The sequence below is a fragment of the Gambusia affinis genome, linkage group LG15, assembly GCF_019740435.1.
Source record: "Gambusia affinis linkage group LG15, SWU_Gaff_1.0, whole genome shotgun sequence".
Taxonomy (NCBI): Eukaryota; Metazoa; Chordata; class Actinopteri; order Cyprinodontiformes; family Poeciliidae; genus Gambusia; species Gambusia affinis.
The window spans coordinates 15,332,234-15,353,383 of record NC_057882.1 but is presented as its reverse complement, the minus strand read 5'-3'; the positions used below and the strand labels follow the sequence as shown (position 1 = coordinate 15,353,383).

The following is a 21,150-nucleotide window of genomic DNA, read 5'->3' as shown; positions in this document are numbered from 1 at the left end:
CACTTTGAAGTTCTAGTTGTGTGTTTAGGACGGACCAGACAGACGTCTGTTGAATGTCAAAACCAGAATTACTCAACTCTGCCTTAAACTTCTCCACAACTTTTTACCTGGCCTGATATCTGCTGCTCCTTGGACTTCATGATGTTCACTAATGTTCTCAAATAAATGTTAGTTTTATGTTATTTGGGGAGCAACTCATTAAAATGCCTGTTGGTCTTTACAGATCCATATTTGTGAGGATCTTTTCACACCTAACAGTCCGATAGACTCTGTTCAGTTGAGGACCAAAATTTCACCATTTGTTAGATTTTCAGCTGGTGCGGTTCGCTTTCACACTGCACTGTGTCAAACCATCCAAACTGATTCAAAAATCCCCCCCCCCCCCTACTCTTCTGCTCCGCCCCAAACAAACTAGAGTTGGATCAAAGCAGACTAAGCAGGGCTGGCGTGAATGCACCCAAACTATGGAACACATAAAATGTAATTAAAATATATTAAAGTTTGGACTTTCTACTTGACAGTATGAAGACTTCAAAGAGACGAATACTTTTGCACATCGATCCATGCATCCTGTCAGAACCTGAGATATTCCCCTGTTAATGCTGCTGGAACGTTTCCAGTTTCATATCTGGCTCTCTTCATAAGGCAAACACCTGAGGGACATTTTTAGTGAATCTTTAAGCCACCTTCCACTGGATACACTCTGCAGTGTTTACACACTACATGCCAAGTTAGGTTATCATTTGCCTTTTGGGAAAAAAAAAAAAATGTCCTTAGAAGTTATGAACCTGAAAGAGTTCATAACTTCATGGAGCGCAGACAATTTATGATACAGTTTCTGCTGGGATGAGAGGAATGCTCGGGCAATTTTAACCTGGGGAAAGATTATCAATAGTTGTTTGGTAACCGTCACGATACGAACAGTTCCTTCCAGGAATCTGTTTTAAACACTTCCAGATCAAACACGAAGCCGGCGCCACTTCAGGGCTCGCTTCACTCATTGATTACCATTAGCTGCAGCGGTTCAGCAGCTGCTGCACACTAAAGTAAAATGACCTTATCTAACACTTTGTGGAAGCTGGTTCAATAGTTGCTTGTAAAACACCGCAGTCTGAGATTTAAACATAAATTTTAAACATAGATCCACCTGCAGTGCGAAACAGAAAATTTTACAAAGCATTTTTTTGGTTTTGTTTCTAGAGCAGATCTTGGCGTGCTTGAGGTAAGATAAAACTAACTTATTTGCACTAGAAATTAAACAGAAATTCTTAATTTTGTGTTTGTGCTGCGTGAAACATTGTGCTACTTCAGTCGTCCGACTGTAGAACGAGGCAAAAAAATTGATGTAATTAATGACGAGAAATTTTCAGGATGTTTCCAACTTGCCTAGTAAAACTCTTCGTAGCTCCATGCCCCTAAACATATTCCGTGTTTTCAACCCACACACAATCTCCATTCCCCCAGTACGTTACAGTAAAAGCGTTCTGCCTTTCTTGATCTGTGAATTTAACAATTTTCACCTGGCTTGTTGTCCTTGATCTTAAAGCGGCTTTAATCGACTGCCATGACAACCAAGGTCAGAAGGGGCTGACAGACGCTTGTCTTTTTTCCCCTCTGCGGCTGACTAGTCGTTGAGAGTATGTGATCATTTTAAGAGTTTCTCCTTTTTTCTTCTAAAATGAATGAGTGGCTGTGAGCAGTTGGCTGCCATGTCTGTTACGTCGGGGTTTTAATCAGCTGGGCTCTGTGTGTCATTCCACAGCTTGGCGTTACTGCAAACAATTAATCTTGTGGGTAAAAAAAATAAACAATTTTAAAAGCAGAGGACTTATTACATGAGGATTTCTATCTTGCAGTCCCTCCAGGCTCCATAAGGACTGTCCCTGCAGCAGCAGCAAGTGATATTGAACACGAGGCTTGATGTAAGATGTGTGATATCAACAATTGTGATATCAGCCTGGTTTGGGGGTATTCAGAGGTAAACTACGACTCTCTGTGTCACATGCGGCCCCCGATATCTATGGGGATTACACCCCCCCCCCCAAAAAAAACCCGCCATCAGCTGCAGCGAAGATATCATTTATAACCCTAACCGCGCTCCACAGAGCAGCTTCACAGCCGTAAAAACCCGACTCTTCAAATGATGCGGTCGTTTTTCACAGCGGACAGAATCACCAGCCTATTTCCAATTGTGACTGCTTCCGTACGAGGCAAAGGAAAGAGAGAGATTACAATCAGCTCCACTGCTGATGGCGTTTGAATGTTTTCCACATTCAAAGTCTAATTATGCCGCTGGAATTATGGCAGTGTTTCTTATTTTTCTTTAACAGATGTAGAGGGAAATCAAATGAAATCTAAGGGGTCAGATTGAACCATGACGACACATCCTGTTGCAGTTTCGCTCATTAATCCTTGCTACACAGGTGACGTACAACACTCCGTGTAATTTCCAACCGTGGAATGGGTCCATATTTCTTGTTACTCTGCTTGAATGGCTGTGATTTAGAGATGCCGTGGGTGAGGGCGGCACATTTTACAACCAACCTCTGTTTTCTCCCCATCTGGCCGAGAAGTGGTGGATTCTCTGTGAAAATATTGGAACCCATCCTTCTCGCATCCCGACATCAGTGTTATCCTTTCCTTGCTCTGTCGTCTCACTAACACATGTTTTCTCTCCTCTCTCTGCTTTCAAGATGATTTCTCTCACCGTTTCATTTTCTTTTCACATTCGGCTGACTGCAGCAGAAACAAATATTTCCCATCTGTAAAGCAAAGTGAATGTTACTCATGTAAAGCAAAGTGAATGTTACTCACACAATTTCATTTTCTGTCTGAAATGGCCTCCAATAATATGAATTGGTCCAATGGTAAAGTTGTTTTAAAGTATTTGGGATGGTAGCCTTTCCAGGGAAAAAAAGGCATGACACAGCACTTTACAGCAGGAATCTGTGCTATAATTAGGCAAGGGCGAGTAGGAGACTCCCACTTTATGATGCCCTTCAGTAAAAATAGCACATTTTCAAATGGTACTGCAGAAACAAGATGGAATGTAGTTTATTTTTAACAGCAATGTAGCGTTTACTCGTACTGCTGCTCACTCGGCTCTTCCAGAAGTGTTGGACATCAGGAAGTGTTGCCATCACACTAAAGAAGTATGATGGTAGAACTAAATCAGTTCCCAAAAAATGGCATCCGGAGTCATTCGAACCTTCTGATAACAAGCGTCTCATCAGAGCATCTGATGGCAAGAAGAAAATTAGCACAGTGGTCAGCACCAAAGAAGTAATCAAGTTTTGAACATAAGAGTTTTTCCCATGTATGTTCAATACATGGGAAGAACTCGGAAACTCCATATAGAAACCAGTTGTGACACCATGCCGCCCTTATGCCACCTAAAACATATTTACTATTTGAATGGGAATAAAAGCCACTTTTCAGTGCATGCAGATGTAAACACCATTCACTGCAAAACATTCAAGTCGCATTTAGCCGATATTTTCTACTCTTTAAGTCAAATCAATTTAGCGAGTTTTAGATTTATAACCCAAATGTGAGTTTGTGAAAGATAAACCTACAGTAGTAAGTTGTGTTAGCTTTTATTAATTTTGTCAAACCTCCAAGAGTTGAATAAACTGGAGTTTTTATGTTGGCACTTGAGGTGAAAGAAGAAAGACAGGAGTGGGAGCTGTTTCCCAGAATGCTTAGCGGCATGTTTTTGTATCCTGTGTTGCACCGTGAGTGACATGGAAGTGTTTTACATTAATATGACTCTTATGTTAAGAAAAATGTTTATTTTAATTGGGTTCTTACTCTGCAAATCAGAATTGTTCACATTAAATGCTTTTGAGCTGAATTCATTACCAGATCAGACAGTTTGTTCAAGCCTTTCTGAAACAAGAAATTGAAGTAAACTTGATAATAATAGAGAAATGTGTCCTCTTCAAATAGGTGAGGGCTGTTATTTTTCTTGCATATTATGAGATAATTTGGTTTAAATTACAGCATTAAGTTAAAACTCACAATTCAAGATTAGTGAACTGAAAAAAAAACAATGTTCAGACAACTTACCTCTTGTTAAATCAAATTCATGAACCTTAATTTGTGAGTTAAGACCAAAACAATTTTCTTGTTGACTTAAATAGCATTTTCAAGTTAAACCACCTTTAAAGGATTTATGGTGCTGATTTGAAGAATTATTTACTATAATAGTTAGAATAACATGTAATATTTAAGATTGAGTTGGTCTTATTTTGATTCTGATTAACAGGCTTAAGCAAAAGTAGAGAAGAAGTAAATTTTTCCATGTAAACATACAGACTCAATCCTGACTAAATCTGACAGGGGTATGAATACATATTTTTAGCTTGATTATGTCTGTATATGTACTTGGGAAAGTAATTTTTCTTGCAATTAACTCAAACAAGTTAAATATTTATTAGGTAAGACGCTGACTCCCCGGTTTCCTCGATGTGCACACGTAGGAATGTGAATGTGTGCATTTTTGTGTTCGAATGGCTGACTGCGAGTTGCATTGTAAAAACGGTCAATGAAACCAGGAAAAAAGAAAACCTATCAATACAATCTGTTTGAAACAGGCAGCTTGTTTATCCCTATAAAAGAGTTTACTGTCACATTTGAAAGTCACAAGAGCCGAAATGAGATTAATAAACCACATGAACGTCATAGATTCATCAGAGTGTTATCCTCCTGGAGTACTTGGCATCAGGGTGAAAATTTTACAGCAACCGTTGGCAGAGGTGGCGAAGGAGGATGTGCAGTGGACTCGTTAATTCCTTCCAGTATTTCGCCTCCTTTATGGTAACGCCTGCTCTTGCGACACATTCCTAAAATCACATCCATTCATCCAAGGCATAACTTCATGTTGGTTATTGGCAACACATAAGTCTTTAATTTGTCAAGTATTTAAAGCAATCATCAAAAAAAACAAAAAAGAAAAAAAAAACTTTTCACTTTTATGAGAAAATTTGAGACGGTTAAAAAATAAAAAGCAAAAAAAAAAAAGACCTTGCTCTAAATATTCAATTTGTTTTCCATTTAAAAGAGTGATCCAGTTTTTAGGTTTCCTCTCAGGTTGGCAGCGTTGAGGTGGTGGGTGGCATAATGACTAACTTATTTTTACTCCGGCGCTCAACACAGGAAGCGGAGGACAGAAATTAACACTAACAAGTAACAGCAGACGCTCTGACACTGCGATCGGATGCAACAAGGGCACCCGAATGGATGGTTGTATAAAACATATTACTTTTGCTTTATGACATAGTAAAAGGCTCAGAAATGCCAATTAAAATCCTAAGTTCGTCCTGCTGGAATAACGCCTTCTGCGAGGAATTTCAATTATGATCACCACTGACAAACGGTGGTGATAGGCTGAAGGTTCACAACTGATATACAAGTACAGCAACAACAAAAAGAAAAGAAAAATTATGAGAAACCTAAATCTTCTGTCTTTTACAGTCAGTAACGACTTCTACAGTGAAGAGTGTTGTGAGCTTGACATAAATGTCATTTAGTCATGACATTTAGTTTCCAACCAGTCAATCACATGTAAAATGTTCTGATTCTGGTCACTTTCTACACTTTCGAAACATCTCTAATACACAATTTCTATGTATTCTGGAAACCGCAGAATTTCACCGTATAAATATGGAATTTATTGTATTTATATGGTAAAATACCAGCAACTACAACTGCTGGTATTTTACTGTAAACTATATATATATATATATATATATATATATATATATATATATATATATATATATATATATAAAAAATTCTTCTTCCTCTTAGCTCGGGTCCTCTACCAGAGGCCTGGGAGCTTGAGGGTTCTGCGCAGTATCTTGGCTGTGCCTAGGACTGCACATTTCTGGACTGAGGTGTCTGATGTTGTTCCTGGGATCTGTTGTAGCCACTGTTCCAGTTTGGGGGTGACTGCCCCGAGGGTCCCGATGACCACAGGCACCACTGTGGTCTTCACCTTCCAGGCCCTCTCCAGTTCCTCCCTTAGGCCCTGGTATTTCTCTAGTTTCTCATGCTCCTTTTTCCTGATGTTGCAGTCACTTGGTATTGCCACATCCACCACAACGGCTTTCCTCTGTTGTTTATCCATCACGACTATGTCTGGTTGGTTCTCACCATTTTGTCTGTCTGGATCTGGAAGTCCACAGGATCTTAGCTCGGTCATTCTCCACTACCTTCGGGGTGTTTCCCACTTTGATCTTGGGGGTTCCAGTCCATATTCTGCACAGATATTTCTGTACACTATGCCTGCCACTTGGTTGTGTCGTTCCATGTATTCTTTCCCTGCCAGTATCTTGCACCCTGCTGTTATGTGTTGGACTGTCTCAGGGGCCTCCTTGCACAACCTACACCTTGGGTCTTGTCTGGTGTGGTAGATCTGGGCCTCAATTGCTCTGGTGTTTATCCCTATATATGCCAAATGTGGCATATATATATATATATATATATATATATGTATATATATATATATATATATTTGTTTGTTTTACAGTGTACATGAGAGGCTGTCACTTTGAAAATCAAACTAACGTGAGAATAAAATGACTCCAGCTTTTATATATCTGTTCTGCTGGATTCTTTTCTGCATGTAGTTTGAAACAAATCTTTCCTCAGTCTAAAATCATAATTGAGCTAATGTGACATGACAAAACTGGATTTCACCTGATTGAACTGGCAAGGTAATGTTTCAGAGCAAATGTTTAGGGAACTGAATATCACTGACTGTTTTGAATATGTAGTTTAGCTCTCGGTTTCATCTGTGGCAGCGGTACTTTGGATACAAAAAACCCCCCAAAAAAACATTGATTGGTGAAGCCTGATAAAAGATAAAACTCAGTCCAATTATAATTCACTTAGTGCTGGTTCAGCAAACACTGCACTGAGATGTATTATCTGTCTAAGTGCGGTTTTTTTAGATTCGATTTTTCCCAGTTTGTTTGTTTTTATTTCTTTTTACTAACTTAGCCACTAAAAATACAAAATACATCCTATAAAAACATCAGAAAGGTGCTCTGCATTTCAAAACAAGCGAGTCATGAAACGATTGAGCTAAACTTTTTTTTATTGTCAACAATTTAAGTGAGCCCACATGATATTTCTAGAGACATTGATGGGTTTAGGGATCCTAATCTGCACTGAATAGCTTTCTTGTCTTAAGCTTCCCCACATCTGACTAGTTCAGAGGGATTTGGGGGTGGATGTTGCTGCTGGGGGACAGATACAGATGGATTGCAGTGGTTGTCTCATATGTTGCGCTTTCATGGGAGGTGACTCAGAGCCCGCAGAGATCCTGCATACCTTATGTTAGATCAACAAAAACAGAATTTGCAGCAGAGGCTTTATTGCCCGACTGTCAAGTGTAGGAATTCATAAACGTGTCAAATAAATGTTCAGCACCGGCTTTTGCAAGGCATTCATAGAGAAACTGCTCAGACTATGGCTGAGAAATCCCCTTCCTGCTTTGTTTTGATGCACAACTGCGGGGGTTGACTGATGATTGGCAACGTAGAACCTCATTGATCAGATCCTCGCTGTATCAATAGAAAATTGACTGGAAGTCTGAAGTAATTAGAATTTAGATGAGTGAAACTGGAAGGCATCCCAGCGTGGTCAGCTGTCCAAAATGAGAACAAACACTTACCGGGTACTTTGTTAGGCACAGCCGTTCAATTGCTTGCTAACCCAAACAGTGGCTCAGTCAATCAAATGTCAGTAACATTCAGACATCTCGATATCGCAAAAGTCAAACTGAGTATCAGAATAGTCAAAAAGGGAATTTAAGCGACTGAACGTAGCATGACTGTGACATACCTGATCCACATTGGAAAGTGAGTAGAAAATCTGTCCAGCACTGCATTATGGGAAAAGTGTAGCATTTCAGTGTGCACAGAAAGCAGATATCGCTTGATCATCCAGGGTCTGTGTGAATTGAGAAATGCCTTGAACACCAGAACCTAATGAAGATGACGACTTGGGAAGGCTGGTGTTCAACGATTGTCTTTTGTATTTAGAGCACTAAATGCTGCTAGGCAGCATGGGTATGGACTGCGACAGAGTCTAGATTTCAGGAAATCACCTGCTTGGATGATATCTCTGAGTTTAGTTCTCGAGAAGCACTAAGAGAAGCTGAAGTTCTCTGCTGCTCTGCTGGAAAGATGTAGCAGATCATTCCAGCTACATGATCTGAAAGGAGATCGCCTCGTATGATGTGAAAGGGAAATGTGACCCAAATATGAGAGGTTTGTGGTAACTATGATGTAAAAGCAGAGCTAGAGCAGTAGAAGGCCACATCTCGTCAGGCTACAGGTGGCACAGGCTATACAACTGTGGACAACACAATATTGGAAAAATGTTACCTTGTCCAATGAAGCAGTTGCAGGATTCAAAAGGTATAGGGATTCAAGAGTCCAAACTGGTTGTAAACGGCATGAAGGCTTAAGTCCATCTTGTCTTGTTTTAACTTTTCAAACTGCTGTTGTAATGGATATTTTCACTTTGGGCCCCCTTAGTACCAATCAAGCATATTACCACTGACCCCTGCTCATCTCTTTATGACCACAATGTCATAATCTCATCTTGTGATGGCTACTTCCAGCAGGATGATGCACCATGCTACAAAGCTGAAATCATTCATTCTTCAACGTGACAATGAAGTTACCTGTACTCCATTGACAGCCGCAGTTCGCAGACTTCAGCCCAGTAAAGCACTTTTAGGATCTGGTGTATCAGAGATTTGCATTATGGATGCACAGCAAACAAATCAGCTGCAATTATGATTATGACTCTTAAAATGGAAGGCAATTTACAAGAAAAATTTTGACAAAAATGATAAATTAGGTGCAAATATGTAAGTCTAAAACTATAAAAGTCCCTTTTAAATGAATGGTTGGGTTTAGATTTCCACTTAAAAAGTCACCTTTGTAAGTAACTCCTAAATGCAAACAGGAAAAAGGCTGAATAGATGTTTCCGATCATTTATTTCAAGCATGCATATTGCAGAGAGCCAGTGTTCCTCTTTGACCAAATGACCCACATTAATGCAGTTCCCAAATCCTTCCAATAAATATAACACGCACTTGACCTCTCTCGCAGTTGTAGAAATGAATGGAGCAGAGGCTAATCCTCCCCTGCGACCCCCGCGTGTTCAATGAAATATCCCAAACGTCACCTTAAGGTCTGACCAATAACAACAAAATGTAATCAAATACAAAAAGCTACCAGCAGCAGATCAACTTGACCGGTGCGCTGTCATTTGACCCGGTTTTCGTTCTTTTTGTTTTCCTGCTCGTTCGTTCGGCGGAGCAGCTCGGCTATGAATGCATTACCCTTGTCTGGTCCAGTGACACATTAACCTTGACAACACCCGCCGAAACAAAATGTTATCTGTTGACCGGGTCGCATCTCAAAGCGATGCCCCGCCCCCCCCTCACCCCTCGCTACCTTGTCGTCAATAATTTATGTGAGACGGGTGGAGAAAGACAACGGAGACCAGGCGAGTTCGGAGCCAGTCATCGGGGGAGAAGTGTACATACAACTCTTTCATGCATAGAGCTATTGATTATGTGCCACGTTAGCCAGAAGCCTGGCAATAGATTGCAAACAAAATAGACAACAAGACTGTCCGCACATTTTAAGGGTCTGTCCTACTAGAGGAAACGGTGGGGTTAGATTGATGGGACAGCGTTCTCATGCATGCGCTATACATGAACCGCATAGATTAATGCCTAATTATTCTCTATCTTCCCATGTAGGAGAAATGCAGAAATGTAGGATTGGCAGACTGACAGTCTTTTTAAATAGAGGATTTGTCTGTTACACCTTAATCCGTTAAGAAACTCTTCTGCAGCAACTGTAGCAAAGCCGATTTCAAGTCTGCAGATAACATCAGTGAGCATCAGGGAGATGGCAGCTCTTGGGGAGAGACTGCTTTGCTGATATGCAGATATTCTGAGTGTGTGCACACTGAGGATTACTTCTAAACTTTGATGAATATGGAAGAAATACTTTACCAAATCCCATTTTAATGCTGGCTCTAGGCGCATGCATATATTTTTTTTTTTTGCCCTCACGAGAGTTTAAATAGTAGTTTAGTACAGTTTTACTTGAACAAAAGGTTTTAAGTAATGATTGGTGACTTTGAATGTGTGCCCCGCATAATAAGTACAATAGTGAGACATAAAATGCTAATAAAGGATGAGGATTTTGTCTGCTGTGGATTCTGTTTCATTGTAGCAGCCGTATTTGCATCTGTTGAAATTTTTGGAAAATAGGATCTAGGGATGGGGCTCGGAGAGATCCTCATGGTGTAATGCCATCCATCCATTTTCTGTTCACCCTTGTCCCTTAGAGGGGTCAGGAGGGTTGCTGGTGTTTATCTCCAGCTATGTCCAGGGTTTACCCTGGACAGGTCGCCAGTCTGTCGCAGTGGTGTAATGCCCTTTAAATAAATTACATGGAAACCTCCAAATACAACAACACAAGAATTAGGCCTGTCATGATAACAAATTTTGCTGAGCGATTAATTGTCTCAAAAATTATTGCGATAAACGATAATATTATTTGAAGACCTTTTTACATTGATTTAATGGAAATGACGTAATAATGCATGGGATTCCTTGCCAAAGATAGATACACTTTATTTTCAGAAGAACACTCAACACTGGAACTGATGAAATAAACAAAACAACCAAAAACAAAAATAAAATGTATTCTCAGTGTCCATTAACAAAAATGTACTTGAATAAAAACACCAAAGTGGAAATAAATACTGCATTCAACCAAAAGAGTGCAGATTATGAAGTCTGTATACCATATTGCCCTTCAGTAATCATTAGATTTAAATAGAGAAGATGGGCACATCGACTACCTGATGCAATAGTTCACACTACAGGATTGTCTTGAGATTTCGTAACCGATCATCCTGTAGAGTGTGGTGTGTTATGGTAGATCATGGCCGCTCTGATCTAAATCAGGGTCTGATCGACAGAATGCACGGATTCTCCTCCGTGTTTTCTGAGGGGAAATTACCGAGGGGAATCCCAAACAGCTGACAAGGCTCAACCCAAGTCCTGCGGACATTGGAGATGACATTTTGAAACAACATTAATGTTTCTGAAACATTTCGTGCAAAGAATATATAAATGACAAGAGGAGGAGTTGCAGCGAAATCGCTACGCAGTTGATGAACCAGGTAACTTTTCAGCTGTTCTTTGTGACATAAATAGGTTGTAATGATTTTCATTCAGTCAGGATGTTACCCTGACACTAGAGCCACATGCATCACAGGTAGATTGTAGTAAAGCATTGATTAATGCCTGGTTTTAAAATTAGTTAACTGGACTTGTAGCCATTATTTTGTGTCCATTGTTGGACGCCACACGGCAGGATTGAACCTGATCAAACCGTTATACCTAGGATTTCTGTCGGCTAATGTGTGATCGCTCAGGTTTTGAAAATGGGCCGACAATCGGCCGACAGCTCTAAGATGGTGTAGTGTGCGCTGGAAATTACACTAAGGAAATGAGGAAGGGAGGGTCAGTGGAGAGCAGCAGAGTTTTGCCTTTTTTCATTCAGTGTCATCAACAGGAAGAGAAAAAGGCCGGAAGAGACGATAAAGCCGATAATTAAAATGAGGTCTACAGTTTTAATTTATTATGCAATTAATTGATTTACTGTTTATCGCGACAGGCCTAACAAGAATACAAATTTCTCCAAATGAGAATACCCAACAAAGACCACAAACGGTACTTTTTTTTTTTTTTTTTAACAATGGCGAGCTCACAAACAAGCCTGCTGCGTTCTGCTTTGTTTTTCCACTGGACTCCACGTGTGGCAGCTAAATGTCCGCTGTGTCTCCTGCGCTGCATCTTGCCAACTTTTCATCTGAAAGCTGTGATCTCGGCAAAAAAGGGCGATGGTGGTCTAGAGGCGCTCTCTTCCAGAGCCTTCAAAGTGCAAAGCTGCTGTGTGCAGCCTCACCCCAGCAAACCTTTAGTCTCTGGCAGCGTGAGTCAATAACTGTAAGCACCTTATGGCACTTTTCCTGACATTTTCAGAGAGTGTCTATGGGAGCAATTTCCTCTTAATTGCTGGAGACGGCGACACGGATGCTGCAGATGTTTCTAAAGACTGACGTGAGGGAGACCAGTGCTGGCGATATCGACATATGACGCTTCTACGTAGCTTCAATCATGCGTAACATTATTATCTTGAGTTTTGTGCAGGATTTAATTTCCACATTCAAACTGTCGAGATATAAGTTGGTTGTTTTAACAAATACAATTTGCATTTTTAATGTCCCACTGCGTTCACCCAGCGACTGCTGGTGTGGATCGGAACCAAGACGGTTTGGCTGTTCCACAACTTCATTTTATCAAGGCATTCACTGAACATAATATGCGATGGTAGTGACTTTTAGTTGATAAAAAAAAAACAAAAACAAATCTCGTTCGTTACTGCTGTAATAAGAAAACATTTTAGGCGTGGTCATCATAATAGTATCGATATTTGATTTTAGTTCGTAGTCAACCGTTCGAAGAGTGAAATTACTCTTTTCAGGCGGAGTCGATGAAGTTTTTGCAATCTGAACCACCCACGTTATATACTGATGGTAATAAATTACTACTAAAATATATTTTGAAAGAGGAGGATTAAGTATTAAGTCGCACTACTTTAGTTGCAATTTAAATGGTGCGGTGAAACCAATGGGTAATTTTTGCGGTGTCAGTTTCCGCTTCACAGTGGGACACATGGGAAGTGAGCTTTAGCTGCAGTGACACAAACAAATGTACCATCCTCAATAGAGAGATAAAAATAAATGAACAGATTTTGAATTTATTCAGCTCTATGAAACAGTGTTGTCTCTGTCTCACTTTCCCTTTAGCCTAGCCTCATGAGGCAGATGGCAGGCGTCCCTAAGCGGGTCTCTGCACAACTTTATTCTGCCCAACACTTCTCTTTTGTTTCCAATTTAAAAGAAAAAGGTGCTACAAAGACAAACTGGAATATGTACATATTTTTAATGCCGGATTCGTATAATTATTTCTTTAATAAATAAATTATTTTTCTACATATTGCGTAGATTGTATTGGGCTTGTGTCTGTAATACTTTGTGGCTATTTAAGATATGCATGCCTCCTGTAGAAAAATACGTGGGGTAAATATTATTTTTAGAAACAGCTGACCTTATATTTATATGTATTATGTGCATTTGCAGTAACCTGAGCTCCAAGTGAGCAAGCGGAGCCAAGTGGCACAAATAATGAAGCAATGTGGGCTAATCCCTCGCAGATTTCCTGCCAGGGTATCCATTCTTCTGCATTTTGCCAAGGCGTTCGCATCGTGCAAATATGAAAGCGATTTGAACGTCACGTCTGCCGCGGCGGTTTACCTTATCAGCAAAGCTAACGCGGCGACCAGCGAGATCTTCTCGTTTTAAATTATGAAATGACTCCTCCACTGTTTCTTTCTGCTGACTCAGATACGGGCCATAACATGTGCACAAGACGCAGGATCTGCACCACAATGCAAATTATTTCAAAATTCAGCAAAAATGTGGATTGGTGGAGAGGAGTGCGCAAGCTTTGCAGAAACTTTAGGTTTGCTTTCGAGGACAAAGTGGAACAACTTGCATTTTAACCTAAAGATTTGAAGGGTGCATTTCTCTTAACAGAGGACATAAATAGCGAAAAATCAAAAGTACTGGAGTAAAGAAGAAAAGAAAAATGCTCCTTTGAATTGCTGAATGGTTTTATTTAGCCCCTAATCCAGTCTTGAACTGTTTATTTCATTTGAGTAAATGACAGTGACAGCTGAGAACATTTACTCCCAGTGGTGTTTATTAAATCATCACTTATGCTGCAGTGGTAAGCCTGGCTGCTAATTATTCTATAAAAGACTGGAGCAGCAGATGCTGAGTCTGACCGAAAGGTTGTGTTTAAAGAAAGGATGACAGTAAAACAAACAAACAAGAAAAAAACAAACAAAAAAAAAACAATAGAGCTTTAAGGAATATCTTTGTACCTGGCTTCAGGAAGAAGGCTTAGGGAAAGGAGGAAGATCCACAAGTTCTGCTGTGGCGGTTTTGCCTTCCACTGTAGGGCAGCCATGTTGGTTCAGAACAGACGCTCCTTTACAGAAAAGAGAAGAAGATGAGGAACAAATTGAAAACTGACAGAAAGCTGCAGTGTTTAAGTGTGTTAATATAACCGTACTTAACTGAACACATTCACAGGTACAATTTATGCTGTAGTGCCACATTTCTAACCTTTGAATTTATGTAAATATGTACTTTCTTCTATTGCAGATTATATTAAAAGGTGATTTAGGCCCATTTAATGCATTTTGCTTTACAGTGGTGCTAAGGAAATCATTTTCTTAATGTGAGATGGAGAACAACAATCTCCTCTAATTGCGATATAACAAGTTGCTTCTTATTTTACAAACCCCGGAGTAAAGATAAATGTGTAAATAATGTCTGCCTGTAATGAGCTGATTGTCCTCATTTTTCTGCAATAGTCAAGTCATTTGAAGGCATTTAGTTTGAAAATACACAAAGAAAATACAGGGATTTCTGCCGGTAAAAACAACTCGTGAAGCGCTTTGCAAAACTTCGTCCTTTTCTAACAATTTTTCTTTCTGGTTTGCATAGCACAATGCCAATGTTAAGGGTGACGGCTGCATCCTTGGCATATGTGTGAGGCACAATTCAGGATTCAAGGCAAAGAAAGAACTGATGAAAATCCTTCTACCTGGAAATGCAAGGTTTTTGTACCAAGAAATCTTGGTCATCCCCAAACTCCTGTTCTTCTCCTAATTCTTGGACTCCGGCAGCATCAGTGCATCCATCATGCAGTATTATGCAGGCATGTCACTGCAATTTTTTTTTTCTGTTAGTATTCCACTTGCTCAGCAGGTGTTTGACAAATTGCTTGCACTGTCTGTGTTATTTTCAGATTTCGTTGCACTTGCTTGTCCATATCTCACCCGGCTGCTCTGTGCTTGTGTGTGGGAGGAGCTAAAGCCAGCACTAAGGCATTATAACACGCACACACACACACACACACGCACACGCACTCACATTTCAAGATGCATCTTTGACCTTTACAGCCAGGATCTCTGTTATTGGACTTCACTTTTGGAAAAATCATCATTATAACACTTTTGGTTTATCAACCAGAAGCATATAAGTCATCTATACATTGTGCTTCCCTACCAAAGATAATCATCATTTTTTTGACTGATACACAAACTAATATTATCACAAGACTACCTGAGCTCACTCCTTTCTTCAGTGCTCATTTTTTGCTGCTTTTTACGGCTAAAAAAAATTATTTTACATGCAGCATATTTACACACATTTAGTGAAAACGTGTAACGTTACTTTGCTATGCATATTGTTGTTCCAGCACATTGCATATTTACACAGCAATCTGAGTCCAGGACACGATTGTAGCTGCCGAACATTAAAACCCACGTCAGTCACATCAACACAGAAACGGAGCAACAGGAGCCTTTCTTGTTTCCCCCTCCACCTTCACTTCCTCTCGTGTTGCACGGCGACTGCCTTTCTCAGACATGAATTATTATTAATTATTACAAGAAGGTTGCAGCCCAGCAATTTACCGAAAAACTAAATGACCCCCTCATTAAAAAAATAAATGGGCTCAGAAATTGCTCTACCTAATTTCGGATGCAGCTTAGAAACAATGAGGGAGTGAAGGCACAACCGACTGAGAACTGCACAAAACACACACGCGTGCACGCACACGTGTAGCAGCTGTGTCATACTTAAAAGGCTTCCATTGTGTGTTCCAGATCCTGCTCTCTCCCCCCATTTTGGCCGCTGCATTAAAAAAGAGGATCAAACAGTTTCCACAGGGGGATCGGTGACCCCTGTGTTGCAGCAGGGGACTCCAATCGTCAGAGGAGAAATAAACAAATGAACGGCTATAAATCTACCATTCGAGGATGTATGTAACATTAATGCTGCGACCGGCTCCTACTTGTCACTGAACTGATGAGTGTTTATTTTAAAAGAGCTTTCTAAGCCCCCTGTTTCGCGAAACGCCGCTTTTATGAAATCTTTGCAATGAAATTAATGGATGTGAAACAGAATAGATTATTTTTCATTGAAATATGAAAAAAGGCCCTTTACAACTCACACATAAGAGTGTAATGAGATCTCAAAGCACAAGATGCATTTCTGGTGAAGTTAATATCACGGGCACCGAGATATGAAAGTATCCCTTCAGTCTGACGGGTGAAGACTTTTATTTTAAAGCAAGACGTTTATGAGCTTCTTTGAAGAAGCCTTCACCGTTTTTAAATTGTCCTCCATTTTCTGAAGCTGGTAGGGAAAAAGAAATGACACGTGATGTGAATGATTCAGAAAAACTGTAAGAAAATGACTAGCCAAAAGCTACCAACGCAAAAGTTAGAATTGGGTTTGAAGGCTTTTATCAATGCTAAGCTAAAGGTCAGTTTCATATAGGACTGCATTGGATCATCTTTGGGTCATAATCTAAAAATACTAAATGTTTTTTTTTTTTTGTGTGTCATTAGCTTCACTTAATTACTATACGATCACAACTCAGATACCATCATCAGATCTTAAAAGCTGCATATACCATTGCATCTCTACTCACGAAATGCATAAATTAGCTGCAATGACCAAAACAGGCTTGCAAAATAACTAAATTTTTTTTATATTTACCATTACTTGTTTACTGTTTCAGTTTCCTTAGGACTTTCTGAAGGTAAAGACGTCAAATGTCCAATTTTCTAAACACTGTGTCCACTGGAGTTCATCATTTTTGACCTCCAATCACCATAATCCAAATGTGGATGTAGAGACCAAGGCATTTCAAAATGCTACAGTGCAACTTCTTTCTGTGGGAGTGAATGCACTCCCACAGAAAGTGTATTCTCTTTCCATCACACCACACACATACAGCAAATCCCTTCCTTTGTACCGCTAACCTTAATCGAGCCGTGTCAGCTCTTATGGTGCTTGATGGGGCTCGAAGTTACACAAGTAAATTCAGCTGAATTAAAAATCCGCTTCCTGTGGAGACAAAAAGCCCAACACTTAGAACCTGTCATCTTATCCATACAGATTCAAACACCAGCCTCAGTCTGAGATCTACAATCACCAAACCTCTTCTGCTGCTTTCTGGTTATTTCTGGAAAGTGCCTCAGCAGGAGCCCTATAGCATATAGCAACTGAACTGCTGAGTACCACCCACTGAGTCTCCTCTGATTCAATCAAGCAGACCGTTCGGCATTGGCTCCTGCCTCATGCACCTCAAACCTTCACCTTGTGAGTCAATTTGAACAGCTGTGACAACCTTGTGCTCAAACGACTGGAAAAAAGGAAAAACTTGATTCAAAAAAAGAGGAAAATTTCAAAAGAGTCAAAGCCAGAGTGCCCAGATTGTATTGACAGAAAGCATAAATCAGTAAATGAACAAAAGAAAAACCACAAAATAAATTTTGTTCTGACTGGACACATGGACACTGGGTAAATGCTCATAAAATATGGTGGCATTAACTGAATTTGAGATTAAGTTAGCCAGGAGTCACTCAATATGTTTCCTGATCAGCTGCATTTCACAAAACGTCTACAAATTTAAATGAGCTAAAATAAAACAAACAGCAGACAAAATAACCGTTTCTTTTTTAATTTCATACCATATTAACCAATTATATGTTATGACTTCTATATTTAACCTCATTAGTTGGTGCAAGTAAGCTAATTTCAAGTCCTCAGCAAATCCTTTCTACAACACACAGCTGTTATTTCAGACGTACAGATAATATAAAACATTGTTTAAAGCAATAATCATTCATTTATAGTGACGTTGTGTTCATGATTAGCTGTATGTGGAGCTTCTTCATTCTTCCCTTTCTTGTCTATGACTATGAGGATTCCAGCTCTATGTGACCTTTGACCTTTCTTTACCAGCATCGTCTGTGTCATGTGTGAGACGTCTAACAGACTGCAGGTCTTATTGGCGCGGAAAGTGTGAATTTCTGACCGTTTATTTGGTATAAAAGCTCACCATACACATTCCAAACAGTCCTTAGCGATTTGCACACAAAGTGATGTCACAGTGGCGATGAAGTTGAAGAAGCGCAGTACCAATTTCAACTTTATACAATCTGACTGGTTTTACCTGAACTTCATTGGTCTCTACCAATAAAAAAATAGGATAAACCCAACAAAGAAACCGGAATGAGATTTGTTGACCAAATTTATATTCATCCACACAGAATGAACAATAGCCTACTATACAAAACAAAGTAAAAATGCTCCTTTTGGTTGATGTAATCAATGACATCATGAACCCATGCAAACAGGAAGTGCCAGTCTGGCCCCTTCCATACACTTGTTGTGGATGTAGGACCTGAATAAAGGGACAAACAACAGTGAGTATAACTAAAACAAAACATTAACAAATGTAATTCACCACACATTTACAATTTAACAAAAGTAAAATCCAAATTACGTGATGGCTCATAAGTGTTCGCTTTAAAAACATATGCATGGATGTAAACTAATATAATGTTACCTTAAATAATCCTGGGTTTTTATGTAAAGAAAAGCAACATTTAAACTGCACCATTATGGCAAACCATAAAACAAACAGGAATAAATTATGAGTACATTTCTCAATCACTTTTCATAGAACATAAAACAGACACGTTCTCAAAGTTTAAATGGCAGCAGGATTTAGCCAGTGATCCTCCGTGTGTCAAACTTAATTGCATAAAGAATCACCATTGATGTAGAGCTAGCATAATCATAAAAGACTGTTCAAGTACAGAAATATACCAAGTTAGTTACAAAAGCAAGATAAAAAACACCGTGATGTAAAAATTCAAAAAGGATTTTACGAATTCAGTTCAAAGACGACTTTGACTTCTCTGGGATTAAAGACATCTGGGGCGGGCATCGCACAGTGTCCAGAGATGAAAAGGGCCACCCTGACTGTTATCGGTCCAAAAGCCAATCTGTGTGATGGTATAGGAATGGATGAGTGCCCTTGGCAAAGGACACTTGCCTCTTCTGTGACGGCAGCATTAATTCCGAAAAGCTCGCTGAGATTTTGCAGCAACATGTGCTGCTTTCCAGACGACATCTTTTCCCGAGGCATCGATGCCTTTTTCTAAAAGACGTTGTCGTATCACGGGCTGCACATTCTGCAGAGGCTTTGCTGTGAAAGACAAAGGGGGCAGGTACCGCGCTGATCTGCCTGCAAATGAAAAACGTGAAATGGAAAAATAAGAAGGGGAAAAGGTGGCAATGACCCGGCGCTGCTCCACAGCTCAGCAGCCAAGGAAAACCCTTCATTCCCCTTGTCACATCAACACGAGATCACTTTTAAAAGTTAGGAGAAAGTACGGCAACGGCTTAAGAATATCAATGCGAAGCATAATAAAAGATAAAAAAACGAAAAGAAAACTTAAATTGGGTTCACTAAACATGAAAGATGTTAAAGTAAATTACAACATCACAGTCTAGAGTTGTTCTTTGTTTCAGAACACAAGATTTTTCAGCGTGGTGATAACGAGGATTCAGATGTATTCTCACTCATTTGTTCACTTCAATTCCCTCAAAACTAGGCTGTTTAAATTAAAGAGCAAAACGACAGAACATGCAAATTAGACAAAATGTTACATTTTGTAACTTCCGCCTTCATCTCTCTTTCAACAGATGTCACACTTAAGAGTAAGTCAAGTCCCAGACATTAAATTACACCAATCATGTGCTGCCTAACAAGTGCTAGTAAACAGATAGCTTCATGTTTTATTTGCTCCCTTTTCTCTGTTCCCTTTGTTCTTTATTTCGCAGTACTTCACGTTGTTTAAGCTAATTCTCCGTCAGCAACCATTAAAGAAAGGGATTTGCCTTTATGTTTCCCATAAAGCTGCAAAATGTCACAGGGATAATTTTCTTCCCGATTCTTTGTTTGACAGTTGCGTTTTCAATTTCTAGATATTTCACTTGCCATCATTCTTCTCGTTGACTATGTGACTTTTAAAAAGTCTTTAAATGACCAGAGCAAATATTTACAGAGTAAAAACACTGAAGTAGATTTTTTTTTATTTAGCTCTTTATGTAACATAAAAAAAATAAAATTGTAAACATGTGTGTACTTTAATCTCAGTTTTAATCTGAGAGACTTGACAGGTTTATTAGAGAACATTAGCGAAGAAACGGCCTCATGAAGATGAAGAAATGCAGCAGATTCACCGTGGAAGTGAAAGAGAAGTGTTAGGTTTGGTTATAAAACAATATATCATGCTTTCAACATCCTGCGGAGAAATTTTAATCTTTCCATTATCTGAAAATTACATAAAAAAAAGCGAACTGCACATCTCAAGATACGGCTATCTTCCTAAACGGACAGGAAGAGTCTTACTCTGAGAAGCAAACGATAAGTCTGCAATTATTCTGAATGAAACCTAAATAAAAGTGCCTGCCACACTTTTCAGATTATAATTGCTAAATTTTCTTTCCGTTTCACAATAAGCACTCCTCCGTGTTGATCTGTGACATGACATCCTAACCTCGTTCACTAAAGTTTGTGATTCAACTGTGACAGACTGTGAAAAGGGTCAAGAGGTATGAATAACTTAAATGGTTTCCCATGACCTGGAAGCAGATAAAATTGGCTGGTGTGTAAATGGAAACCGGTGTTTCAGAGGGACAAATAAAGTAAAGATTTATGTGTTTTCTTAAGCCCTCTGTAAACTCAATAATCTCATTTCCTGTAGGACTTCTGTTCAGATGTTGTTTCACTTCATGTTTTGCCAACAAGCTCGATCAGAGCTGCTGTACAAAACGCCGCGTAATGCTGTTACCAAGCACTTTCTTTTCTTTCTTGTATATTAAAAACATAGGCAGAGCAAGCGGACTCTGTACAATGGACCTAATTTAACCATTCTTGTCATGTAAATGAGGGGCTCAGTGATCCCTGGGGCTCCTCGGATTGCGCTTGAAACAGAGAAAACGAAACTAGAGAGTTAAAGTAAAAAAAAAAAACAATAAAAAAACCCAAACCACAAAAGCCTGACGCTTTTGTTTGGAAATTATAAATAGCTTGC

General features: G+C 39.5%; 1 protein-coding gene across 5 annotated transcripts in view; it reads right to left on the bottom strand.

Annotated features, from left to right (window-relative positions):
* gabra3 (gamma-aminobutyric acid type A receptor subunit alpha3) overlaps positions 1-21,150 on the bottom strand; it is a 118,605-nt gene that overhangs the window by 63,520 nt on the left and 33,935 nt on the right. For all 5 annotated transcript variants that reach the window (XM_044139668.1, XM_044139670.1, XM_044139669.1 and 2 more), the window contains exon 2: positions 14,062-14,168. In XM_044139668.1, the coding sequence (XP_043995603.1) occupies positions 14,062-14,147 (86 nt within the window). In that variant the 5' untranslated portion in view covers positions 14,148-14,168. The remainder of the gene's footprint in view (positions 1-14,061; positions 14,169-21,150) is intronic.